Source organism: Tamandua tetradactyla, chromosome 7 (genome assembly GCF_023851605.1).
Source record: "Tamandua tetradactyla isolate mTamTet1 chromosome 7, mTamTet1.pri, whole genome shotgun sequence".
NCBI lineage: Eukaryota > Metazoa > Chordata > Mammalia > Pilosa > Myrmecophagidae > Tamandua > Tamandua tetradactyla.
Genome location: NC_135333.1, coordinates 29,455,503 through 29,482,835, shown reverse-complemented (window position 1 = coordinate 29,482,835; position 27,333 = coordinate 29,455,503). Strand labels below are relative to the sequence as shown.

The 27,333-nt window shown below is 46.4% G+C and overlaps 1 protein-coding gene across 1 annotated transcript; it reads left to right on the top strand.

The window, feature by feature from the left end:
- Nucleotides 1-563: 563 nt before the first annotated feature.
- Nucleotides 564-18,260, top strand: C1QTNF6 (C1q and TNF related 6). Its single transcript, XM_077168742.1, has 3 exons — nt 564-1,516; nt 4,788-5,037; nt 13,815-18,260. The coding sequence occupies exons 2-3, from the start codon at nt 4,794-4,796 to the stop codon at nt 14,360-14,362; spliced, it is 792 nt and encodes a 263-aa protein (XP_077024857.1). The 5' UTR covers nt 564-1,516; nt 4,788-4,793; the 3' UTR covers nt 14,363-18,260.
- The last annotated feature ends 9,073 nt before the right edge of the window (nt 18,261-27,333 follow it).

Sequence of the window (27,333 nt, the reverse complement as noted above, 5' to 3'; positions counted from 1 at the left end):
GGATTATTTCTAAGGTCCTTCCGGGCCTGATGTACTGTTTTATTATCCCTCCCCTAAAATGGGACAAGTGAGGCTGAGAAACAAAGCCTGTCAAGAACATACAGCACAGGGCTGCTTCATCCTCTACACACTTTGCCCAGCTGTGAGAAGCAGGGGCTGGGTGTAGCACCCAGATCCCCAGACTGGAATATACTCCTCCCCCAGGTCTCTGCGCTTCCCAAGGGCCATGATGTCACTGCCTGCCTCCTTTTCCCCACGGAACAGAACCCTGAACTGCAGTTTTGATCCCATACTACGCCTAATTGTGCCATCCTGGGAACTCCAGGCAGACAGCACCTCCGTTCTGCAAGGTGCTCCCCTTAGTTAGCTGTGTGACCTTGGGCTCTGTCACCCCAGCTCCCACTCTCTGGCTGGGCCAGGATTTGTCAAAATAATGGATCTAAACTTTTTTAACACCCTCCCAGCCCCAGTGGGGAATGAGAGGGTGGGGGTGGAGGGTGAAGGACATTCAGGACAGTTTTGCAGGGAGGTCTCTGACCCTGGGAAGCTGGCCATACAGCAGGGAGCCAGGGCTTCAGCCTTTGCAAAGCTTCCCCAAGTCTAACCAGAAGGAAACGGAGGCAGGACCCTGCCCAGACCCAGGGGCACACAGGTTGCTCTCCTGTGAACTTCTTGGGGGTCATTTCCACAGGGGATTGACCTGAGAAGACCAGGAAGGTGAACGGATAATGGCAGAATTCCAGGCAGAGCAGGAGGACCCTGGGGGAGAGTGGAGGAGGGGGGAAGATCGACCCAGCTGCCACCCCCCCTCAAGATGATGACTGAGGAAGTGAAACGTGTTCATTCACTCAGCACTCACAGAGCCCTCCTGTGTACTGGGGGCTGGAGTTCTACGGACACCTAGGGTCCCCGAGGCAAAGTGTCTTGTCCAAGTCACTTGCTGGAGGGTGGCAGGGTAGCAGTGCCAGGATTTGACCCTGGACTGCAGGACCCCTTGCCCAAGCCCTCTCTAATCCCTACCTTACCTCTGTGACTCAGAACAAAGGAGCCCTTCAGCTCCAAGAGGAGGGCCCCACCAAGGCGGTTCCAAGGCGGCCTCCTCCTTGCTGAGCAACTTTAGGGCCTCATGCCCCTGCCCCCTCCAGGGCTTCAGCTTCCCGGTCTGCACATCAAGGGGCCTCAGACCCCCTTCCACTCTGACTTTATTAGGCCTTTGAATCTAACAAGACCCCACTGGGCCACCAAAGAGTTAAGCAGAGGAAATCCAGGGCTCCCTTTATCTCCCAGTTCTGAAGGCTGGAGAGGAGGGAACAGGGAGGAGGGGAAATGGGAAGCTCACTCCCTCCGCCCTCCCTCCGCCTTCCCTCCACCCTTCCTCCCTCCCTCCCTCTCTCCTTGCCTGGGCCCGGGGGGTCTGGGCCAACAACAAGTTTTCACCACAGACATGGGCCAAGGAGCCAGAGGCGGCCCAGAGGCCCAGGGCCGGTGAGCACTGCGCCAGGCTGCAGGACACCCGGTGAGTGATGGGGGCTCTGCAGCTGGGAATTCCTCACCTCCCTTCTCTCCTCCTTGTCCCATCTCAGGCCCTGCTCTCTCCCCCTGACTCTCAGATTTGCCCCTCACCCCTCTCTGCTCTCCCCTCCCCACCCGCTCCTGCTGATTAACCGGGCTCTGACTCAGGGCTCAGGGCTCCTGCCTTGAGCCCGCCCCTCCTGGACACACACCAGCTCGGCTCAGCCGGGCCTACCTGGACAGAGACAGGCCGCCCCGTCCCTCTCGCCCCCGCCCCCGTAAAGGTCCCGGCTCCCGAGGGGAGGCAGCAGGGACCCAGCAAGTCACCCCAAATGGCATGGTCCCCCATACCTGGTCCCTCCCCGGAGGCCATTAGTGGTTATTATTCTGTTGTTAAAAGGCTGCTACCAGCCACAGTTTCCTGCTCCTGAGGGCACAGGTCTTGTGTCTTGGAGTTTTTGACTCCTGGCTGGCTGGAGCCAGTCAGAAACAGAGATGTCCCCAAACTGTGCCTCTCGGAGAAGGTCTACTGCTTCCTGTCCCAGGCAGGCAGGGGGAGCAGCCTGTGCTGGCTGGAGGGAGGACACTTTTTATTAGGAGACATTTACAGATAGGAACTTCTCCTTGTCAGTGCCAAGGAACAGGAAGCCCCGAGAGGTTAAGCTACTGGAGAGCCCTAGGTCACACAGTTTGTAAACTGCTCTGGTATCTCAGACTTAAGCTTTTTCCATGAGGTCACATCTATGGCTAGGGAAAATAAAGGGGAATTCTGCTCTTCTGAAAACCACTGGAACACGTAGTTTACAAAGAAAAGATGAGGACATGCAGATAATGATCTGAAAGAGAGAATGTTCGCCTCTGGGCAGCGCTTCCTTGGCAAACAGAGTGGGGTAAATCCAGGAGAGGGGGGCATGTGGCTCCAGAGACTGCCTTTCGCCACCCTCCTCCTGCAGGTACCACCCAGCTGTGGGGAAGGGAACCCTTCTGCCCCTTTAAAATCCAGCCCCTACTCCAGTGTTCAGCGACATCTCAACTGAGATAGGGTTGCTTTAAAAAAAAATTTTTTTTTTTTACTTTCTTACACATACTAACCACAAAAAAATATTTTTGAATTGTACTAAATGTTAAAGAAGAACAAAAAGGAAATAAACAAACACAAGAAGTGTAAAAACCAGTCTGGTTTCAGAAGTCGAGTTTCTGATCCTGTGGTAACTTGGCTTCAGGCCCCCGGAGGCTGCCACCACCTCAAAGGCTCCTTGCCCAGCTTCCTGCCCACCCAGCCCCAGCCCTGATTCCTTTAGCCAGTGTCCAGGCCTTTTCATGCCCCTCTCCTGGAACTCTGGGCGCCTTCTTGGCCAAGGCCAAAGCTACATCCTCGCAAACCCTTAGACTTCTCTGATCCTTCTGAATTTTCTAGACCTAAAAGTCCTGCTCCTTTATTCTGATTTTCCATCATGGCAGCTTATTGGCAGGTCTGTGATGGTTGACACAATCCCTTCCCAGTGAATGATATCTCCCTGGGAAGCCTTTCCTGCAGGGTGTCCGTACACTTGGGTTGTGTAGGTTATTCACAGCACAAAGGTGCTGAGGGGCTGAAGAGGGTAGCCTTGCTAAGTTTCAGGCCCTCAGCACTGCCTTCTTCCAGTTTTCATTTTTTCTCATTTGTCTATCCAGAGGGGTGCTGTTCTGCTTTGGTATAAGTAGAAAAATATAACGGAATGGCTATTAAAAAGGGGAATTTAATAAGTCGCTAGTTTATAATTCTGGCTGAAAAAATGTCCCAATTAAAGCAAGTCTATAAAAATGTCCCAATTAAAGCAAGTCTATAAAAATGTCCAAATTAAGGCACCGGCAAGAGGTTCCTTTCACTCAAGAAAAGCGGATGAGGTTCAGGGTTTTTCTCGCAGCTGGAAAGGCACATGGCTAACGTGGCGATGTCCGCTAGCTTTCTTTCCAGGCTTCTTCTGTCATGAAGCTCCCCTGGGAGCGTTTTCCTTCTTCATCTCCAAAGGTCTCTGGCTGTGTGGGCTCTGGTAGTTCTCGTGTCTTGTCTCATCGATGTGTCTATCTCATCGTTCTGAAGCTTTCTCCAAAATGCTTCCTCTTTTAAAGGGGTCCAGTAAACTAATCAAGACCCACCTGGAATGAGTGGAGTCACAACTCTAATAAAAAAGTTAACACAAATTATATATATATATATATATAAAATTTGAATTTTTGGAAACTTTAGCTGTGCTGTCAACTTCGGAAAAAATATCCCAGTTTTACCATGTTGAGTGGGCATTGTAGAGAAATTAACTGCCATATTAATCTAGAAATGTTAAACTTAATTTTTGTCCATTTGTACAGGGTAATTCACTGTACTAAATACATAGGGTCTTACCTACATGGGTTTGATTACAGAAACTAATAAAGCATCATTAGTGAATAGGGATTAAAAGAAACGGTTGCTCCCACAAGATTGGATCGGGACTAAAACGTGGCTTTCCTAGGCACATAATCCTTTGAAACTGGCACAGGTGCCTTCGTCCACTTTGCACAAAGGCCCTGCCTAGGCTAGCAGGGCTTGCAGCCCACGACTCAACACAATCATATTTAACTTCTCAGTGATGAAAATAGCCTCATCATCATGCAGTGTCCCCATATCCCTTTCTCTGATGGACACTGCTAAGAAAAATGAACTTTCCTATCTCCTTTGTCAGGAACGTTACTCACATGCATGGGCTCAGTCACGTGTCCTCTCCCCTGGAGAAATCCTTGGTCTTTGTCACAAACGTCCATGAACGTACCTCATGCTGTCCCAGTGGCGTGTACTTGCTGGAGATGGTAGAATCAACGGCAAGAAAACAAGCCATAGGGCGGTGGGAGGGTAACAAAGCATTTTACATTCTCATTGTTTGCAGCAGATGAGCAACTCTAGTATCTTCCTCACCCTCTCCAGCAAAGGCCTCCTAGGGCTCCGGTCTGCTCTTGGTGGTGGCTGTCTTTAGAGAGTTTCCTTCTTCCAAGGCCCATGTGTACAGAAGCATCTGAGGACCAGGTGGAAGACTCAGCCTCCAGGCCTTGCCCTGCCCTGCCACAAGTCTGCTTCGTAACCTTAGGAACTAGATTCCCTACAAAGGCCTTGGTCTTCTCTTTAGTTAAATGGTGGCAATAATACTTCTTTACCAAGTTAAGTAAGGAGTGGACTTGCTATGGGTGGCAGCACCCACACTGGGTATTGGCACGTTATGGATATTAATTTAAAAGTTTCTATCCCTCCTTCCATGTTCCAGGTCACCATGGGGACAGTTACCGTGGGTCCCCACTGGGCAGTACTCCTGTTCCCTCTCTTGGTATTTGGAGTCCCCACTGAGGAACCCACTGCTGGGGCCTCCAACTCTCCTGGCAGCTGCCGACAGTGCTGTGACTCTGTGGACTCCCTGGCCCCAGCTGATGCTGCAGATGAGGTTATGGCCTCTCCATCTGCCCTCCCATACATCCTGCCTGAGGTCAGACCCTACATTAACATCACCATCCTGAAGGGTGAGTACCTGCACATGGCTTAGCCTAGGGCCTGTGTTGGTCTGGCCAGGTCTGGGAAGAGCAGTCATGGTGGGGGTTCTGCCTGGGTTGTGGGAGGTGAGGTAGAGGGAACTGGAGAAAACACTACAGGAAACTGTCTCAGACCATTTCCTTCATTCATACATTCAGTGAGCACCTACAATGTGCCAAAGCTATTCTAAACACTGGGATACACCAGTGAGCAAACCAGACAAAGAGTCCCATTATAGAGCTTCTATTAGTTGGGAAGGCAGACAGTGAATAATTAGTATATTAAATAAGTTAATGAAATGGCTGGTATGTTAGATGGTGATAAATGCTATAGAAAATGAAAAGGCATAGCAGGGAGGACTGTGGGAAGGTAGAGTAGGAATTCCAAGAATCAGTCCTTCCATCAGAATAAATATTGAACTGGTGAGAATTGTCTGAATCAACTATTTTGGAACTCTGGAGTCTAGTGGAACACTTGCAGCATCCAGTAAAGAACTGGATGAAGAGGCTCATAAAAGTAAGTACCAATGGATTTTATCTTCCCTGTAGCAGCAACCATTCCCTGTTGCCCCATGACAGGCAACAGGAGGAACTGAAGCCTGACTTCCTGGTACAGCTTGCTGGGGTCAGGGTAAGCTATAAGGACCTAGTTCTCCAAAATACACTAGACAGTAGGATTTAGTGTATATGTTCTGATTGCTGATCACTGGTTTTGATCAGTTACTTTAAATTATGGGTATGAGGGTAGGTGGCAGCTGGAAGGGCAACTGTTTTTTCAACCCCCGTCAGGCAGGAGTGGCAGAGGCATCCTAAAGAGGCAGTGCCTCTTTTCTTTCTTTCCTTTTTGTTTTTCTGTTCCCCATCTGAGAAAAAAAATAATTTGGACATGTCAAAAACTGATGACTTCTGCTCTCAGCAGGGAAAATACCCCAGCAATCCCAGAGGAATGGGAGAATTAGATTTTCAGAGTTACAACAACATAATAGTAAGAATGTCCAGTTATTAACAAAAAATTACAAAACACACTAAAAAAACCCCAGAAGGTATGACCCATTCACAGGAAAAGATGGAATTTGACAGAAACTATTTCTAAGGAAGGACAAACATTATAAACATTAAACATAAGATGTTAAATCAACTATCTTAAATATGTCTAATGGGCTCAAGAAATCCATAGACAAGGACAGAAGCAAAATGTTGACTAAACAAAATAAAGAGCTACAAATTATAAAAAGGAAGCAAAGAGAAATCCTGGAGCTGAAAAGTACAATAATTGAAATGAAAACTTACTAGAGAGTTTCAGTGACAGATTTGAGCAGCAAAGAAAGAATCAGCAAACTTGAAGAAAAGACCATTGAAATTAAAATAATCCAGTATGGGAAGCAGAAGACAAAAGAATGAAGAAAACTGAGCAGATTGAGAGGCCTTTGGGATGCTATTAAGCATACCAACATATGCATCATTGCATCATTGAAGTCTCAGAAGGACGAGAGAGAGAGAGAGAGAGAGAGAGAGAGAGAGAGAGAGGGAGGGAGGGAGGGAGGGAGGGAGGGAGGGAGGGAAGGGGTGAGGGAGAGGGAGAGGGAGAGGGAGTGGGAGAAAGAGAGAGAGAGAGAGAGAGAGAAATGAAGGAAAAATTAGACTTTTACAGATAACATAAAGCTGAAGGAATTCGTTACTATAAGACCTGCCCTATAAGAAATGCTAAAGGAAGTCCTTCAGGCTGAAATAAAAGAACACTACACAGTAACTTGAACCATAAGAAGAAATGAAGAACATTAGTAAAGATAACTGTATAGGTAAACCTAAAATCCTGTATTATTGTACTTTTGGTTTGTAACTGCGCCCCCACCCCCCATATGAAGGAACGGGCAGATGTAGAAAACAATAGTTAAAATCATGTTAATGGGCATACAATGTACAAAGATGTAATCGGAGACAATAACAATATGAAGGGGGAAGGGATAGAGATATATAGGAGTAGAGCATTTGGGTGATACTGAAACTAGTTTGTTATTATTTGGACTAGATTGTGATAAGTTAAGATGTTAATTTTAATTATAAAGGCAACCACCAAGAAAATAACTTAAAAACATAGAGAAAATGAGAAAAGAAGAGAATCAGAATGGTACGCTACAAAAAAACAACTAAATACCAAAAAAAGAGAGGCATTAATGGAGTAGCTGAGGAAGAAAACACAAGACATACAGAAAACAACAGCTAAATGGTAGAAGTAAATCTTTACTTATCAGTTATTACCTTAAATGTAAATGGATTAAGCTCCGCTATTAAAAGGCAGAGATTGGCAGATTTAATAAACTGTCATCTCTGTGCTATCTGTATCACTTCAGGTATAAAAGAGGCTGAAAGTAAAGGATAGAAGAAGATATTCTATGTGAATAGTAATCGAAAGAGAGTTGGAGTGACTATTATTGTCAGATAAAATAGACTTTAAGTAACATAAGCTTACAAAGATACAAAGAAGGATATTATATATCAATAAAAGGGTCAATTCAGCAAGAAGGTATGACAATTATAAACATATATGCACATAACAACAGTGTCCCAAAATATATGAAATAAAAATTGAGAGAAGTGAAGGGAAAATAGATATAATAGTTGGATACTTCAGTGCAACACTTTTAATAATTGATAGAACATATAAACAGAAATCAGTAAGGAAGCAGAGGACTTGAAAAACACTATAAGCCAATTAGACTTAATGGGTAGATACAGAACTCTACCCAACAATAGAAAATAGCACATCTTCTCAAGTGCTCTTGGATCATTCTCCAGGATATATGATATAGAAGTCAAATCTTTATAAATTTATAAGTATTGAATCATATAAGGTAACCTCTCTGACCACAATGGAATGAAGCTTGATATCAATAATAGAAAGGAAACTGGAAAATTTACAAAAATGTGGTAATTAACACACAATTAAATAACAGTGATTCAGGCAAAAAAATTCATAAGGGGAACTTAGAAAATACATAGAGATGAATGAAAATAAAAACACAACATACAGGGTGGGCCACGATGGCTCAGCAGGTAAGAATGCCTGCCAAGCCCGAAGACCCGGGTTCAATTCCCGGTGCCTGCCCATGTATAAAAAAAAAAAAAAACAAAAAAACCACACCAAAACTCATGTGACAACGGTGAAGGCAGTATTCAGAAAGAAATTTATATCTGTAAATGCCTGCATTAAAAAAGAATGATCAGGGCGGGCCGCGGTGGCTCAGCGGGCAAAGTGCTTGCCTGCTATGCCGGAGGACCTCGGTTCGATCCCCGGCCCCAGCCCATGTAACAAAAACGGAGAAACAGAATACAATAAAACAAGAAAATGTTTAAAAAATGTTTCCCTTTCTTCCTTCCTTCCTTCCTTCTATCCTTCCTTCCTTCTCTCTGTCTTTCCTTTAAAAAAAAAAAAAAAAAAAAAAAAAAAAAAAAAAAGAATGATCAAAAACTAAAGGACAAATACTGTATGGTCCCACTGATGTGAACCGACATTCGAGAATAAACTTGGAATATGTCATTGGTAACAGAGACCAACAGGACTTAGAAACAGGGTAAGATAATGGGTAATTGGAGCTGAAGGGATACAGACTGTGCAACAGGACTAGATACAAAAACTCAAAAATGGACAGCACAATAATACCTAATTGTAAAGTAATCATGTTAAAACACTGAATGAAGCTGCATCTGAGCTATAGGTTTTTTTTTTTTGTCTGTCTGTTTGTTTGTTTGTGTCCTTTTTTTTTACTATTATTATTATTTTTATTTTTTCTCTATATTAACATTCTATATCTTTTTTTGTTGTTTTGCTAGTTCTTTTCCTAAATCGATGCAAATGTACTAAGAAATGATGATCATGCATCTATGTGATGATGTTAAGAATTACTGATTGCATATGTAGAATGGAATGATTTCTAAATGTTGTGTTAATTTCTTTTTTCTTTAATTAATAAAAAAAGAATGATCAAAATCTAACTGTACACTCAAAGGAACTAGAAAAGGAGAGCAAACTTAAAAGTTAGGAAAAGGAAGGAAATACTAAAGATTACAGCAGAAATAATTTAAGTAAATTTTAGACAAATAGAGGGAATCAAATGAAACCAAAAATTGTTTTTTTAAAACAGCAATAAAATTGACAAGCCTTTAGCCAGAATAACAAATAAAAAAAGAGAGGGAACACAAATAACTAATAACACAAATAAAAGTAGGGACTAACTAATGAAATAAAGAGGATTATAAGAGTGTATTACAAACAATTATATGCGAACAAATTAGAAAACATATATTAAATGGACAAATGCCTGGAATCATAAAAATGGCCTAATCTACACAAGAGGAAATAGGAAATCTCATGTACCTATATCAAGCAGAGATTGAATCAGTAATCTAAAACCTTCCAACAAAGAGAAATCCAAGACCAAATAGTTTCACTACTGAATTCTAGCAAACATTAAAAGAAGATTTAACACCAATCCATCTCAAACTCTTCCCAAAAGTATAACAGGAATGAATGCTTCCTAACTCATTCTATGAGGCTAGCATCACTCTGATACCAAAGCCAGTTAAAGACAGCCCAAGAAAAGACAATTACAGACAAATATCCCTTATGAATATAGATGCAAAATCCTCAACAAAATACTGGCAAATTGAATCCAACAATATATTAAAAGGATCAAACACCATGACCCAGTGGGATTTGTTTCAAGAATGCAAGGATAGTTCAGCATAAGAAAATTGATCAATGTTATGCACTGCATTAATGGAATGAAGGGGGGAAAACCCACATAGAGCATAAAAACTGATGCAGAGAAGGCAGTTGACAAAATCCAACATCTTTTCTTGATAAAAATACTAGGAAAACTAAGGATAGGAAGGAATTTTATCAACATGATAAAGGGCGTTTGTGAAAAACCCACAACAAATATCATATTCAATGGCTTAAGACTGAAAGCTTTCCCCCTAAGATAAAGAACAAGACAAGGATACCCACTATCCCTACTATTATTCAACATTGTACTTGAAGTTCTAGCTGGAGCACTCAGGCAAGAAAGAAATAAAGGGCATTCAAATTGGAAAGGAAGGAGTAAAACTATCCCTATTTGCAGACGACATGATCCTATATATAGGAAAGTCTCAAAGACTTTAGAAGAAACCTATTAGAATTAAACAAATTCAGCAGAGTTACGGGGTACAAGATAAACATGCAAAAAAAATCAGTTGGTTTTCTATACAGCAGTAATGAACAATCTGAAAAGGAAATTAAGAAAATAATACCATTTATAATAACATAGAAAAAAATCCCTAGAATAAATTTAACCAAGCAGGTGAAAGATTTGTACACTGAAAACTGCAACACTTCTGAATTATTGAAGACCTAAATAAATGGGAAGACATCTCATTTTCATTGGTTGGAAGACTCAATATTGTTAAGATGTTGATACTTCCTAAAGTGATCAACAAATTCAATGTAATCCCTACCCAAATTCCAGAAGCTGTTTTTGCAGAAATGGAAAGGCTGATCCTCAAATTCATGTGGCATTATAAGGGCCCCCCAAAAGCCAAAATAGTCTTGAAAAAACAAAATTGGAAGCTCACACTTCATTTCAGAACTTACTACAAAGCTACAGTAATCAGAACAGTGTGGTACTAGCACTAGGATAGATACGTAGATCAATGGAATAGAATTAAGAGTCCAGAAATAATCCCACACATCTATGGCCAGTTGATTTTTTTTTTTTAGGTGCATAGTCTGGGAATCAAACCCGGGTTTCCCACATGGAAGGCAAGCATTCTACCACTGAACCAGTGATTTTGATAAGGGCACCAAGTACATTCAATGGGAAAGAAAGTCTCTTTAACAAACAGTACTGGAAAACCTGAACATCCACATGCAAAAGGATTAATATGGACCCCTACCTCTCACTGTATGTGAAAATTAATCTGAAATTAGTCAATTGACTAAATATAAGAGCTAAAAGAATAAAACTCTTACAAGAAAACTTAGGGAAATATCTTCAAGACCGTGTATTAGACATTGGATTCTTAGATTTTATATCCATAGCAAGAGCAACATAAGAAAAAATAGATAAATTGGGCTTCATCAAAACAAAAAACTTTTGTGCATCAAAGGACATTATCAAGAAAGTGAAAAGACAGCAATGGGATAAAATAATTGGAACACATATATCTGATATATCTTATAAGAATTTAATATTCAAGAGTATAAAGAACTTTTACAATGCAACAACAAAAGGACAAATAATCCAATTAAAATTGGGCAAAAGATTTGTATAGATATGTTCTAGTTTGCTAGCTGCCAGAATGCAATATACCAGAAACAGAATGGCTTTTAAAAAGAGAAATTTAATAAATTGCTAGTTTAAAGTTCTAAGGCTGAGAAAATGTCCCAATTAAAACAAGTCTATAGAAATGTCCAATCTAAGGCATCCAGGGAAAGATACCGTGGTTCGAGAAGGCCGATGAAGTTCAATGTTTCTCTCTCAACTGGAAGGGCACATGGCGAACATGGCAGCATCTGTTGGCTTTATCATGGCGCTACAAACGGGATTCTCTCCAAAATGTTTCCTCTTTTAAAGGATTCCAGTAAGCAACTCCAATTCAATGGGTGGAGACACACCTCCATGGAAATCATCTAATCAAAAGTTACCACCCACAATTGGGTGGGTCAGTCTCCATGGGAACAATCAAAATGCTCCCACCCAGCAATATTGAATGAGGATTAAAAGACATGGCTTCTCTGGGGTCCACCACAGATTCAAACTGGCATAAGATATTTATCCAAAGAAGAAATATACAAATGGCCAATAAGTATATGAAAACATGCTCAACAACGTAAGCCACTAGAGAAATGCAAATCAAAACTACGAGATACCCTTTCATACTCACTAAGATGACTATTATTTAAAATCAGAATTTAATTTTAACAAGTATTGGTGAGGAGGGAGAAAACAGGAACACTCATACATTGTTGGTGGGAATATAAAATGGTGCAGTTGAGTGGAAAACAGTTTGGCAGCTCTTTAGAAAGTTAAACACAGAATTACTATATGACCTGGCAGTTTCACTTCCAGGTATTTAGTCAAAAGAATTAGAAGCAGGTTTGATCAGATATTTGTACAGGATGTTTATAGCAGCATTATTCACAGTAGCCAAAAGTTGGAAACAACCCAAATGTCCATCAACAGATAAATGGATAAACAAAATGTAGTATATCCATACAATGGAATATTATTTAACCATAAAATGAAATGAAGTGCTAATACATGTGACAGCATGGATGAACCTTGAAATAATGAGTGAAATAAATCAGACACAAAAGGACAAATATTGTACGACTTCTTCTTTATGAAATACTTATAATAAGCAAACTCATAGAAACAGAAAGCATAATACTGGTTACCAGGGGTGCTGGGAGGGAGGAAATCTCTCCCCTCCAAAAAAACCTGTGGTTACTGGTTCCTGGGCCAGGCTTAGCTGCCTGCTGGGATTGCTGTGGAAGAAGGGACCTGGGGCTGAGTGTCAGGAGTCCCCCAGTCCCAGTCGTTCACATCCCTTGTTGTGTGGTTCAGGTTGGCCTGTCTCCCTCATTTGTGAAAAAGGAGACGGCAACCCACTCCTTATAGCTACCCTTCAATCCTTACCTTGGGATGAGGTGCAGCAACTACCCTGCAAACTGTAAAGTGTGATGCACATGATGGGGTAGTTCTCCAGTGAGGCCGTAGAGCCAGACCTCCCAGGAAGTATGGCCTCTGTCCCTTTCCCCTTCTCTCCGGGCTTCTCCTCCAAGGGCCTGTGCCCTCCTTCCCACCCCTCTCCCACCTACCCAGTAGTCACTGGGGCCCTCTGGGAAACACTCGAAGGGAAGTAGCTAATCGTGTGATATGGGAAATAGTTGGCATCAGGCCCCTCAAGATATTGTGGAAACCTGCTCCTCTTACGTGCCAGAGCAGCCTGAAACCAGCCCTGAGAAGTGTCGTGCCTACCTGGGGGCCAGGTTAGATGCTTCCAGGCCCCAGTGCAGCCCGAGGAGGGCTGGCCTGGGTAGTCCTGGGTCAGCTATCTGGCCTCATATTTGCAGGATTTGCAAAGCATTTTTCCATAGGCCATTTTGTTGAGGGCTCATGAAGTGGGCAGGATCTTCCTGCTGGTACAAATAGGAAAACTTGACCCTGACCACAGAATATTCTGGACCCTATAGCTGGACTGTGATGCCAACCAGATATTTGACTCTTAACCAGGCTTTTATTCCCGGAAGGGTAATGGTATTTTTTCTTATTTCCTTCTTTGGATCAGAAATGCAAAAGTGCATCCTGCCACCCCCAATTCCCCACACCGGCCTGGCTGGGTGCAGTGACCCTATTTGGGGGCCTGGGTCTGGCCTCCCAGGGACCTCAGTTAGACCTTCACTGTCAGGGAGGGAAACAAGGTGGGTCTGGAGACAGCCGTGTTTTGAATCCTGCCTCTTCTGCGCCTGAGCTGTGTCACGTTGGTTGAGTTCCTTAACCTTTCTGAGCCTCAGTGTTCTCTTCTGGGAAGGGGAGATGGTCATGATGTGTTCTTTAGAGGGTCAGATGGGAGGCCATGCCTGGCATGCAGTAGGTGCCCAGTAATTGACAGCCCCTTCTCTGAGCCTGGGCAGGAGCAGAGCCTTCTGCAACGAGGGTAAGTACTCCTTGACGCTGGCTGGCCCGGGTGCTCAGCCTGACTTTTCCCCCTTCTCATTCCCACAGGTGACAAGGGAGACCGAGGCCTACTGGGTGCACCAGGGAAGCTGGGCAAGGACGGTCCCCGGGGGGACCGTGGCCCCCAGGGCACCAAGGGCGCTAAGGGGCAGGCGGGCAGTCCTGGAAGCCCGTGCCAGAAGCGGTTCTCGGCCTTCTCGGTGGGCCGCAAGACGGCGCTGCACAGCAGTGAGGGCTTCCAGCCGCTGCTCTTCGACACGGTCTTTGTGAACCCGGACAGGCACTTCGACATGGCCTCTGGCCACTTCACCACCCCCCTGCGCGGCCTCTACTTCTTCAGCCTCAACGTGCACAGCTGGAACTTCAAGGAGACCTACGTGCACGTGATGCACAACGAGGAGGCGGCCGTCATCCTGTACGCGCAGCCCAGCGACCGCAGCATCATGCAGAGCCAGAGCGTGATGCTGGCCCTGGCGCCCGGAGACCGCGTCTGGGTGCGGCTCTTCAAGCGGGAGCGGGAGAACGCCGTCTACAGCGACGACGTGGACACCTACATCACCTTCAGCGGCCACCTCATCAAGCCCGAGGACGACTGAGTGCCTCCTGGGGCACCCACCCTCTTCTGGGGGCTCCCCTCCCAACGGGGCAGCTCAGGGGCTGGGTGGCCCAGGGCAGGCCCTGTCCCCCTGTGGGGTCTCAGTCTGTGCCTCTGTAAAGTGGGGAGGGCAGGGGGTGCCCAAGGACCTGACCTTCTAAAAAGGCCCCCTCTCCTTTCCTGGGGTCTCCACCATCCCTTCCAGTCTGCTTCTGCTTCTCTCCTCTCTTGAAGATATTTTAAGGAGTTTTCTAATCTAAATATTCTAGAACTTTCCCCAAACTTTTGGACTCAAATTTGAATGTGGATATGAATCCCCTGGAGATCTTGTTAAAAACGCAGATTCTGATTCAACAGGATTCTGCATTTCTAGCAAGTGCCTGGGTGATGTTGATGTTCCTGGTCTATGGACCATACTTGGGTAACAAAGTTCTAGAATTTCCCAACATTCTAGTACTCTGAACACTCTAGAATCCTCCAAACATTCTAGAATCCTCCCAACATCTTTGCATACTCATCACTCTAGGGCACCCCCTCTTCTGTTCTTTTCCCTCCCACTTTCTCTTCCCCCTTGTCTTCACCCCCACCTCTGCAGCCACCATTCATTTATTCACTTACCAAACACTCACTGAGCACACATTGTCAGGCCTGGGAAAGCCAAGGTGAAGCAGACACAGCCCTGTCCTCAGTTGCAGGGGGAGACCAATGGGAGCAGATGGTTTTGAACCAGAGCCAGAGGCATGCATGGAACTCTCATCAAACCTGGACCCCTCCCCAAGGCTGGTGGAACAGGGTCCTAATGAGCGAGGGGGCAGGAGTGGGCTTCTTTCCCCTTTCTCCCTCTCCTGCCTGGTGCCCTTCACTAAAGCAAACCCCAGAGGGCCCCGATGAGGCCAAGAGGCCTGTTGGGAGAGGGCCTAGGGGTTTGGGGGGATTTCGGGGTGAAGGAAAGGGGCCCCCAGGAAATGCAGCTGGCATGGTAACCTGCGAGCACACCTCCCCTATTCCCCACATCTCCTTCCCAGCCCCTCTCTTAGGCTCTCTTGAGGCCTTGCCTAGCCCCTCCTGCCCAAGGCGGCTGAGGTTTATTTCTCCCAGAACTCACAACTGATGTCAGACACAGACATCTGTCCCCAGGTGCTCTCTGATGCTCTTTGGGCCCTCTCCCAGTCCTGGAGCTCCCTGACTCCCCAAGTTTTATCTCGGTGCTATGGCCCTCGTGGGAACTCCCACCCGGCAAGGCCTGCCTCCGGCCTGGTGCTGCCCTACAGAGGCCGGTGGGCAATGGGCCAGGACAGAAGGCACCAATCTTTGGACCCCTCAGCAGGTCTGGGGAACTGAAATAGGCAACAGTCCAAGTCAGTCGGGAGGACCTTCCTCTGAGCCCTGATTCTATGGGAGGTGCCGCAAGAGGGTGAGGTGAAGTGAGGGACATCAGGCTGCAACCCTTGCCCTTCCCCCAACTTTCTTAAATCCTACTGAAGAGAGGGGGCTAGAAGCCACCACCTCTCCATGTAATCTCAGGCCAAAGTGGCAGGTGGAGCCTGGAGAGAGGTAGGAGGGGGCATGGTGTCAGGCAGTATGGCAGCCCTCCAGCCTCCCTCTGCCCCCACCCCAGGCATCCTGACCTTCTCCCCAGAGGGAGGTGGCCTCCACTCATTGGTGCTTAGGTAGGCTCCGGGGCGGAGGTGGCCCTAGGTGGTTGTCTCTGGTGCTCACGGCCAACGGAGCCACGGCTATGTGGGATCAGGGCCTAAGTGACACAAAGGCTGGTGCTATAAAACCACCCCAGCCCCACTGCACCTCTGCCCTGCTTGTCCAGCGTGATTAAACTTTGCTGCTTTCTTGGCAATTCAGACTGTTCTTTTTCTGTTCTGTAAACTTTGACCACCTTGAGAGGGCAGCTGGCCTCTTACTTCTGCTCTGTCTTGGCAGGGGTGGGCCTGGAGCCTGGATCCAGAGCTCCAGAGAGACTGGGGACATCCCAGGGCTCCACTGCATGTGGTCTCTACCGCAAGTGACACCTCCCTTGGTCATTCAGGCAGCCAGTGCATCTTGAAATTAGTGGGACCAACTCAGAGGCTGCTGTGCCACCTCCTGGTTGTGGCCTCAGGAGAGTCCCACGTTATCCTTGATTTCCTTGTCAGTAAAATAAGAATGATCATGTCTATCTCATGGGGTGGCCGCAGGATTAGATGGGATGTTGCAATCTTTCAGCAACGCTGCGGAATGAAACACACAGACACACAAGATGTACAAGATGACTGCAGCCCCGAAGAGCTTCAGCTGCTTTATTTTACATCCTTTCTCACAGCTCTTTTGCTGACCAAGCCTGCTTTTCAGTATAATACTCTCTACATACAAGAGATAGCTAAAAAGACCTTGGGGCTTAAGAAAAAACACACATTCTGTTCCTCTCAGACTGTCCTCCAAGTAAGCAGATAACAGTCTCCACAGTTTACTGCCAAGGCCACTCTGAAGCCAGTCACTCCCAATAAATTCCTCAGGTTTTCTATTAACCCTTGGCTCCTACATGGGAGGCTGGATGACAAGTGCCACATGCATCATTTGAACCAGCATCTGTGGAGACCTACTGTGTGCCGGGTACCCCACTAGGCACAGAGTTACAGCAGGGAACACCACCCACCACCTGCCCTTAGAGAGGACCCACAGCGTCTACCTTCAGGCTTCTCACACTTGGAGGTGTGAACAAACCCTCACTTAGGGATTCTGTCTAGTGTTTTGTGTTCACTAGTTACAGGAGAACTGTTGGATATCCTCTGGAGGAAAACGTCACACTGTAGTTTACAGTGGAATATCTTAATTAAGTTGACAGGTTCTGCCTTTCTAAACTAGCACGGGGAGACTACGTACATAAGTACATTTGAAGCTACCCATGTGGATTCCCTTATCAATTAGATGGAGCCACCGCCCTGCTGCTGGATGTTGCTGATACTACTGAGTTTTGGTGACTCTCTGAGCACCACCTGGAAGCAGCACGCTGGAAAGGATGAAGTTGCTATTATTGTCACAGGATTCCAAGTAATCCAGCTGCCTGCCCAGGCAGGGGTAGAAACAGATCTTAATGAGGAGGACAGGAGCATTAAGGGCCCACTCCTGGGATGCTGGGTGCAGGACTTTTACCTAGAGCCCAAATGGGCACCCAAGAAAGGGCCCCTGCAATAGCTGTCCATTGCGGCTCCGACAGATGAGGCCCCTAACATTGTCAGAGGCTGCCCAGAGGAGGAATCTCACAGAATGGTTTTGGTCCCTGCTCTGTCAATACCTTGGTGGCCCACCCACCATCCCAGCTCTGGTCCTGGTGGGGAAGGTTGTCCTGAGGTCCAGCAGGAGCCTTTTGTCATGTATATTGTGAGGACAGGCAATTTGCTCATTACAGAAGCAGCAAAGCTGTTGAAACTTCCCCCCAAGGTGCTGCAGGAGGACTGAAGATTGCCCTTTGCAAATCAAGACCGAAGTCACCAGACATTTCCAGGGCACATTAGCTCAAGGCTCCATGACCAGCAGCCTCTATTGTTCCATCTGTGACTACATCTTACATCCCCAGTTCAGAGGCGGCCCTTTGATCAGCTTGGCTAGTTTTCTGCATTTCTTGCCTTGATGACATAGCCCTGGTGGATGGTAAAAACCACTAATTCCCAGCGATGGAGATTATCACAATAGGCAACATCTTGGTGAGTGCTGGGCAAGTGCCCTGGGAAAATGTCTGGAGGTCCCAAGCCTGCTGCCAATTGGTGACCTCCAGGGAACTGGTGAAATGCATCCACCTCTCCCACCCTTCCCCCTGAAATGTTAGGCAACAGGGAAGGGCAGGGAGAGGAGAACCAGCAGGAGATGCAGCGTCATGAAATGGGAAACACCCCAGACTGGGAGTCGGGAGCTCAGCTCCGTGTTGTCATCACTATGTTGGATGGCTTGGGGCAAATGCCCTCCCCTCTCTGGGCCTCGTGTCTCCTTTTTTAAAGAAAGTGCTGGATCGGATGTAAGGGCTTTTGACATTGTCCCTACTACCTTTCAGACTTTGGCCTCGGAAGGCTGGATTGTGTCAGGGAGGGAGGATAGAGTTATTGAGACTTTGGATCCATCCCTCCACCACTGAGCTGAAATGGATTATCCAGGGAAGGAACTGGGACCAGAGCCAGGAATCCCAGGCTGAGAGACTAGGTGAGCAGTGGGGACTTGGTCACCACTCTCTGCCTATAAGCAACAGAAACTCAAAGGGACTTAAGCAAACAGGGAATTCACTGGCTTATAAAACTTAGAAGTTTAGGAAACTCAGACACAGTTTGATACAGGAGCTTAAATAATGGCCCCAGCATTCTATTTCCCCTCTCTCCATCTTCCAGCTCTTGTATTTGCTTTGTCCTAGTCTTGTCCTTAGGGGAGCTGGTGGTCAGTAGCAGTTCCAGCCTCATCTCTGATCTGCCTAGCAGCCAGTGGAGCTTGGTCTGATTGGTCTGGCTGGAGTTAGGTGTCCATCCTGAACTAATCACTGTGGCCAGAGAAATAGAAGTCTCTGATTGTCAAGGAGAGGGGGCTTAATCCCAGATGAACTACCTAGATTGAGGGGGATAGGAGGAGATGGGTAGTTCTCTAAAGAAGCATCAGGACATCCTCACCTGGAGGTTAGGGACTAGATGCTGGGTAAGAAACAGCAGGTGCCCACCACAAGGCCAGAGCTGCAGCTGGGTGGGCTGGAGGAATAGGAGAGTGGGCCTGGGCCGGAGTGCACGGAGGTGGGGACAGGACAACACAGGAGGGTCTCAATCCAACCTCCTGACCTCCACCAGAAAGCCCAGGTATGCTACCTGTGGGCCTGCTATGGGTGTCGGCATGGAGGGCTCAGCATTTCTGCTCCCTGCTTTATTCTCTCCCTTATATTAGCTATTTGTTCCTCTCTCCCCAACCCCACCAAATCCTAATGGCTAACATCCAGTAAACCTCTTCTCTAAGAGCGTTCCACATCTTAACTCATTGTTAACTCATCTTCCCACATCTCATTTCCAGCAGGAAAACTGAGGCAGAAGAAAGATCAGTAACTTCATTAACAATAACCAAGCCAGTAGAGGTGGGGTGGAATTTGACCCCCCAACTAACTCCAACGTCTATGTCCTAAACCACTGTCTATTCACCACTGAAAACAGAGGCCACAGTCCTCTCTATTCAATTCTTCAGAGGCCAACTAGCCTAAATGGGAAAATGGCAGTTTTACAGTTTGTTCTCTCCACTCAAAGAATAAAAGAGCTGGAAAAAAGAGACTGGAATTACCTAGGTGATAACCCTGGAACCAGAACAGACGTTTAGAACAACTACAGGAGTGCCAGAGGAAGCAAGAGGCTGCCAAAAGTTTAGCTTTTATAACTGTAAGCATGAACCCATGACTAGCACCCATTGTCCAGTCCTCAGGCAGTAGCTGCAGAAAACAGCTATAACTGCAGCAATGCAGCTGAGATTCTGAGCAGGGCTGGCTGGCACAGGAAATGACCTCCTCTATAATTTGGGGTTGAAGGTTGAGGTCAGTCTAGGGGAGCCCTGAGGGACCAGCGCAGCAGCTGGTCTCAGTTTCAGCCCTCCGGGTAGCAGCACTTCCAGCCTCCTGCCAGCATCCGCCTGAAGTATAAACAGCTAGTTACACCTTCTTAGGTGGTTGCTGCTTTTCCTTCTGTATGTGGGTGTTTCCTGGTCTGGCAGAAACCCTGATGGCATAGCAGAGATGCTGACCTTAGTTCGGGCTTCTCTGTAGTTTCTGGCCCCATACCATCATGTACCATCACTAAAGACCCAGTGCAGTTTTTCACTGGTTGGACTTCTTTTTCTTTCTTGTATTGTTTAGTGCGGTGGATCTCTGAGGGTCCGGTGCAGATAGCATTCTCGGTTTCTCGCACAAGCAGCATCTTCTGGCTTTACAACAGCATCTACAGGGACACAGAGAGCCGGTGCACCTCTTTTTCTTTTCTTCTGTTTTTTGGTTGGCTGGGTTTTTCTTTCTCTGTCATATTTTTGGGTCTGGCAGATCCCAGAAGGATGAGCAGGGTGACTGGCCTAGGTTTTAGCTTTGAAAGCAGCAGCTTCTGGCTTCCTGCTGGTGCAAAACAAGAAACTTGGAGAGGCAGAGCCCTTCACTTTTTCCCCACTCACAGTTTTGTGTGTGTGTGTGTGTGTGTGTGTGTGTTCTTTTGTTTTGTCTGCTTGTTAGTTTTTGGTTTTTATTTTTATTTCCCTCACCTTCTTTACTCTCACCCCCCTTTTTATTTCTTTCCTTTTTTCCCTTCTTGTTCTTAATCTGGTGGACTGAATATGGAATAACTAAGTTTCTAGAGTGACCACAGCATAATACTCAGAATGTCCGGTTTTCACCAAAAAGTTAAAAGCCATACAAGGAGAAAGGACTATATGGCCCAGTTATAGGAAAAATTTTTTTTTTCCTATTCCAGAGGAAAGAAAACATTCCAGAGGAAGAACAGTCTTTGGAATTACTAGTTAAAGATCTTAAAACAACTCTCATAAACAGGATCAATGAACTAAAGGTAAATGTGGAGAAAGAAAAAAATAAATCACGAAAATGGTATGTGACCAAGATGAGAATTTCAGCAATGAGACAAATTATAAAGACAATATGAATGGAAATCCTGGACAACAACTGAAGTGAAAAATTCAATAGAGGGGTTGGAGAGCAGATTGGAGAAGGCAAAAGAAAGGGTCTGCAAAACCCAAAGACAAAACAATTGCAATTGTCCAGGTTGAGGAGCAAAAAGAAAAAAGAATGAAAAAAAAGGAGAACAGAAACTGAGGAACCTGGGGACACCATCAAGTTACTACCAATGGAGTCTCAGAAGGAAAAGAGACTTAAAAAGCTAGAAAAAAATATTTGAAGAAATAACGCTGTTTTTTACTTCATATAAAGCTGAAAATTCAAATTCAAATGAAGACAACCATAAAGCTTTGTTACTGGGCACACAGTGCCTAGAGATGTAATGTGTGACAAGAATAACATAAAAGGGAGAGATGGAGAGATAAAGGTGCTGTGCATATGTGGGCTACTGAAATCAAGTTGTAACCAACAGAAACCAAACTGCAATAGATTTAATGTGCTGTATGTATAATCCTCTTGGTAACCATAAGAAAATCTCAAAAATCTACAGAAAAGGAAAGGATAAGTGATTCACAATGGCTCATTTTAAGAGAGCATCTAAACCAAAAGGAAGGCAGTAAAGGAGGAAAGGTGTAAGACTTCGAAAACAATTAGCATAATGGTAGAAGTAAATCCTGTTGGTAATTTCCTTAAACATAAATAGATTAAACTCTCCAATCAAAAGGATCAATTCAACAGAAAGATCTGGCAATAATGAATATGTATGCTCTCAATAGCAGAGCACCAAAATATATGAAGCAAAAATGGACAGAATTGAAGACTTCTTCTTCTGAGACTTCATTGGTAGTAACTTGATGGTGTCCCCAGGTTCCTCAGTTTCTGGTCTCCTTTTTTTTCATTCTTTTTTCTTTTTACTCCTCAACCTGGACAATTGCAATTGTTTTGTCTTTGAGTTTTGCAGACCCTTTCTTTTGCCTTCTCCAATCTGCTCTCCAACCCCTCTATTGAATTTTTCACTTCAGTTGTTGTCCAGGATTTCCATTCATATTGTCTTTACAATTTGTCTCATTGTTGAAATTCTCATCCTGGTCACATACCATTTTCGTGATTTATTTTTTTCTTTCTCCACATTTACCTTTAGTTCATTGATCCTGTTTATGAGAGTTGTTTTAAGATCTTTAACTAGTAATTCCAAAGACTGTTCTTCCTCTGGAATATTTTCTTTCCTCTGGAACAGGAAAAAAAAATTTTTTTCCTATAACTGGGCCATAGAGTCCTTTCTCCTTGTATGGTTTTTAACTTTTTGGTGAAAACTTTTTGGTGAGGGGAGAAATGGATAATTGTACAATAATAGTTGGGGATTTCAATTTATGCCACTTTCAATACTGGATGGAACATCTAAACAGAAGATCGATAAGGAAGCAGAGGGGCTGCATAACATTGTAAACCAGCCAGATGTAGCCAACATGTATAGAGCACTTTGCCCAACAACAGTGGAATACACATTCACGTTTTCCAAGAAAGACCACGTGCTAGGCCACAAATCAAATCTTTATAAATTTTGAAATATTGAAATAATAAAAAGTAACCTCTCAAACCACAATGGAATGAAGCTATAAATCAATAATAGAAGGAAAACTGGAAAAGTTGCAAACGTAGAAATTTAACAGCACACTGTTAAACAGCCAATGGATTAAAGAAAAAATGACAAGGAAAATTAGAAAATACTCAACGACAGATGAAAACAAAGATACAACATACCAAAGTTTATGGAATACAATGAAGGCGGGGCTCAGAGGGAAATTTATAGCTGTGAATGCCCGATCCCAAATTAATAACCTAACTTTACATCTTGAGGAATCAGAAAAACAAGAAGAAAGTAAACCCCAAGTTAGCAGAAGAAAGGTAACAATTCAAATTAGAGTGGAGGTCAGTAAAGTAGAATAGAATGGAAAAACAACTGAGAGCATAAACAAACCAAACAGTTGGTTCTTTGAAAAAAATCAATAAAATTGACAAACCTTTAGCTAGACTGATAAAGAAAAAAAGAGAAAAGATGTAAATAACTAAAACCAGAAAAGAAAATGGTGATATCACTGCCGATTTTACAGAAATGAAAAGGATTATAAGAGAATATTATGGATAATAGTATACCAACAAATTGGATAATCTAGAAAAAATGGAAAAATTCCAAGAACTATATCAGTTACCCAAATTGACTCTGGAAGAGGTAGAAAACATGGACAAAGCTATAACAAGTATAGGTGATGTCAACTTTCAGTCCCTCAGTTTCCTCCCCTATAAAATGGGCGTGGTTATTGTCTCCATCTCACAGAGTGGTTGGGGTAGAACCAGCCTCTCCAGGTAGCGGGGTTTAGCCCATCATGGACACAAGGATGGCAGTAAGTGGGGTCGCTATTGGAGTCTGGGTACCAGTGTCCAGAGCCAGAGTGGACTAGAGCAGGATCTAGTGGGGCTGGAAGGGTGATGAGTTGGTGGTCTGAATTCATACCAGGGGCAGAGCTGGTCCAGGGCAGCTCGGCCGCGTCCCTGGCCGCCGCTGCCTGACTGGACCCATTCTCTGGGCTTGGGAAGCATGTGTCCAGAAGCCCTCAACCTTCCTGGGAAAAAGACCCACGTTGGACGTCCTCAGTGACGTGGGATTACGGAGAAGGAAGTGGGAAATGCTGGTGCGGTGAACCGGGAAGGTTTCTTAGTGGAGGGAACACTTGGGCAGGGCCTTGAAGGATGACAGGCGTTTGAAAGCACATAATGCGGGGAACAGGGTCAATATGAGGAAAGACTTGGAGGTGGGGCACGGAGGTCTGTGTTCTGGGCAGTGGGAGGAACCTATACTTAGATAACTGTTGGAAAAGGAGGCAGAGAGAGAGTTGCTGGGATCTGGGGCTGGAGAGGCAGAGGCTAAGCAATGAAAGTCTCCGAAAGCAGGCTGAGTCTGGGATCTGCTGAGCGATGGGGAACTGCTGGAGTGGTCCCAATGGCATGGTTGCTGGTTAGAGCTGACTTAGGAGGTGCCGGGGGAGTGTGGACTGCAGAGGGGGAGACTGGAGATGGTGAGACCCATGCTGTGTCCAGGGAAGGCCATGGAACACTTGGAAAGTGAGTGAATAGTGGACGTTCTCCAGGAGCAGATACCTTGGCCCTGCTAGAATTAGAAGGAGGTGAGAGGTGTGTTAACAGAGGAGAGGGTGGAGGGCAGCCAAGGGGGCGGTGGTGGGGAGGTGGTGCGGCTTAGGCAAAGGGTCTGCCAGCTTCTGTTACTCCTACGAGGCTTCTCTGTGACAGCGGAGAGAAGGGCAGGAGGGGAGGCCTGGGTTCCAGAAGGCAGGTGTCTCTCCTAGCTCTGCTTGGGGAAGTTGGTCAATGGACGTGAGGACTGGAGGATGCTGGGCAGCTCATTTAGCTCTCTGGACCCCCGTGTGACCGTTATCTGTAATGTGGGGCTCAAAATCCCTCCTCTAATTACCGGCTTTTCAAAGTATCTAAGGCTTTATGGGCATGACTGTATTTCAAGACCCCAAACTAGGACCCATGGACTGACAACGGGGCAGAAAAGTCAGAGCTGATTGTCCTTAAAAATACAAAGTGCGTGAAATGGGGTCTTAGGAAGTTTCAGAAGAGAGTTAAATTTTGCAGTTGTGTGGGCTCTGGGTCAGGCCATGGGAATTTGGATCCAGAGTTCACCACTTCCTTAGAACATCTCTGGGCTCAGAGCTCATCACGTCCTCTCTGTGTTTTGGGTTTTGTCCCGCGGGAGGATTGAAGTCGCTGGCGGGTTGGTGCATCAGCAGGGGCTGGGCATGCAGGGATGCTTGAAGAGCATATGTTCAGTGAGCGGCTTTCACTAAGTGCTGCCAGAGAGGGGCAGGGGGGAAGCAAGAACCATGAGTCCCTAGCCAGAAGAGGAAATCATGAAATTCTCCCTCCTCTACCCCTCCTCCTCCTGCCGTGCTCCACACTCCATTCCACAAGTTCCTCACAGTAGCAGCGCACTGCCACGTGGACGTCTAGAGAAAGGGAAAAATATAAGCAGAAACTCAAAAGGACCAGGAACAGATGTCTAGATCATGGGCAGGGCCCGAGCAGGGGAAAGTAGGGCCTGCAGAGGCTGCCAGAGCCAGAGAGGAAGGAGGGATTTCCAGGACATGATTTGAGACACGTTGGAGCTAAGCTGGCTTGGCAGGGGAGCAGCTGGCCTCTAAGCCAAGGCGGGCGGGAGGCTGGGGTTGTGGCAGCGGCTGGATGGGAGTGGCAGGGGCTCTGAAAGTTGCAGCCTGGAGGTGGTGGTGGTGGCAGGAGGGGGGTTGCTGCAACGGGAGGAAGTACTCATTGGAGAAAGTTAAGGCTCTTGGAGGGAGCAGGAGACCTGCTGCAGATTCGATGGCAGGGTGAGGGGGACAGACACATTCCCCCTCTGCCGTTTTCTGCAGACCTTCACCTGGCTGACGTTGATGTCTAGTCATCCCTCGGGGAACAAATTGGCACCACAAACTCAGATGAACAGGAAAGAGAACTTGCTTTATTTCTCTGGGACTAAACGTAATTTCCACAAGGCACTTCCATTCTGCCAAAGTAGGAGAAATGTGATTTTGGCCAGCTGAGGAATCTTCTCCCCGCCATTTCCCTGGGGCTGCATCTCTGTGCCCCTCCCTGGTGGGGGGTGGGGTGGGGGCGGGGCCACACTGCGCTGGGAGTCCACGCAGCATCTGCTGAGTCTGTTGAGGTCCCATCCGTTCCCAGTCCCGGTTCTGCTCACATACCTGCTCGCGGTATGTGTCATGCTCGTGGGTGGGGGCCTCCCGGGTCGAGCTCAGCCGCATCTCCCTGGATATGCCACGTGGCCATTTCTTCCCTGGTCCCAGCCACCTCCCCGAGTTCTGCCTGGGATGAGAAGAGCGGCGTCCCTGAGTGGTGCAAACCCGCAGGAGGTCATCTCTGCACCCTCCACCACACCAGGCTCAGCGGGGGAGCAGGGGGCAGGATGCTCTTTGCCCAGCAACCTCCGCGCTGACCCCCTTCCCCTCGCCCAGCTGAGAGGCTGGTGCCTGGGTATCGAGCAGGAGAGGGGCAGGTCGAGAACAAGGGACCAAGGGCAGCCTCTCCCAGAGCGTTTTGGTAGGCATACTTGTTCTCTCTTTCTTATTTCAAAACTCAAAAACCTAGAAAAGCCTCCCCCCTCCCGCCCCCCTGCCTTTGGCTACATGCTCCATTGGTGTTTGTTAGGATGGTTTTGGGCACAAGGAACAGAAATCCAACAAAAAGCAGCAAAAAAAGGAGAAATAGCCCTAAGTCCTTGCAGGACTCTGCAGGGTCCCCTCAGGGTCATGGGACGGCAGCCACAGAGGGTGGCCAGAAGGTGGATGTCCTGGCTCCAGGGGTCAGTCATATCCAGGGTGACAAGGACCAGCGAAAGAAGAACCAGAGTTTCTTCTTTCCAGCAGCCTTCTCACTTCTCATTGGCTAGAACCGGTCACATGGCCATCTCCAGACCAGACTGGGGAGGAGAATGGGATTTTCGAAGGGTTTGGGTGACCAAGATTTACTCCTGAACCCAAGTAAGATAAAAATCCTGCAAAGGGGTTGGGGGAGAAGCTTCCAGGAATTCAGCTGGTTCATATTTCAGTGGTGATTTTGGTTCTAGGAAGCGTCCTCAGACCTGGGGAGCAGTGGGGCCTGGTCTTGACTCTAAGCCTCCCTAAGGACAGTGCTTAGCCCTTTAAGCTTTGGGGTCCCAGGGCCCTGGGCCCAGGCCTGCAACAGCACCCCCTCATCACCTCGGGGAGCCCTCCCCAACCCTCGCCTGCAGCCTTGTTCTTTCCCCAGGGAGCTCAGTGTGTGGTGAAAGGCTGAGGCCACTGGAGGTGTTGCCTGGGCTCAGAATTGAACAGGGTAAATGCGGGCTGCTCACTCACCCTCTCTGTGCCTCAGTTTCCTCACCTGTGAGGTGGGGTTGATATCAGTAACCACCCCACAGAACCACTGTGCAGGTCAAAGGGATGAGTGTATGTGAAATACCTGCACACAGCAGGTGCTCTATAAGTGTTACATGTTATTTTAAGGTGGGCATTTATATAATTTTTCAGAAGAAACTGAAGTGCAGAGTCTGAGTAATTCCCTTTAATCACGCGTTGTTTGTTCACTGAGTCATTGATTATGGACAAACTACCTGTTACCGGCTTGGAGCTGTGCTAGGTGCTGGGGGCAAAGCAGTGGATACAAAGCGCCCTGGCTCCTGCCTTCTCGTGGCATAGAGTCCAGTGGGGGTTGGGGGCGGACAGGGTACAGATAAGTCCACCAGACTTCACAAGGAACAGTGGTAGCACCTAAGGTGGAAGGCA

Coding starts and splice junctions, on each gene's coding strand:
- C1QTNF6 (XM_077168742.1), top strand. CDS start 4,794: ATGGGGACAGTTACCGTGGGTCCCCACTGGGCAGTACTCCTGTTCCCT. Junction 5,038..13,814: donor TAACATCACCATCCTGAAGG/GTGAGTACCTGC, acceptor TCATTCCCACAG/GTGACAAGGGAGACCGAGGC.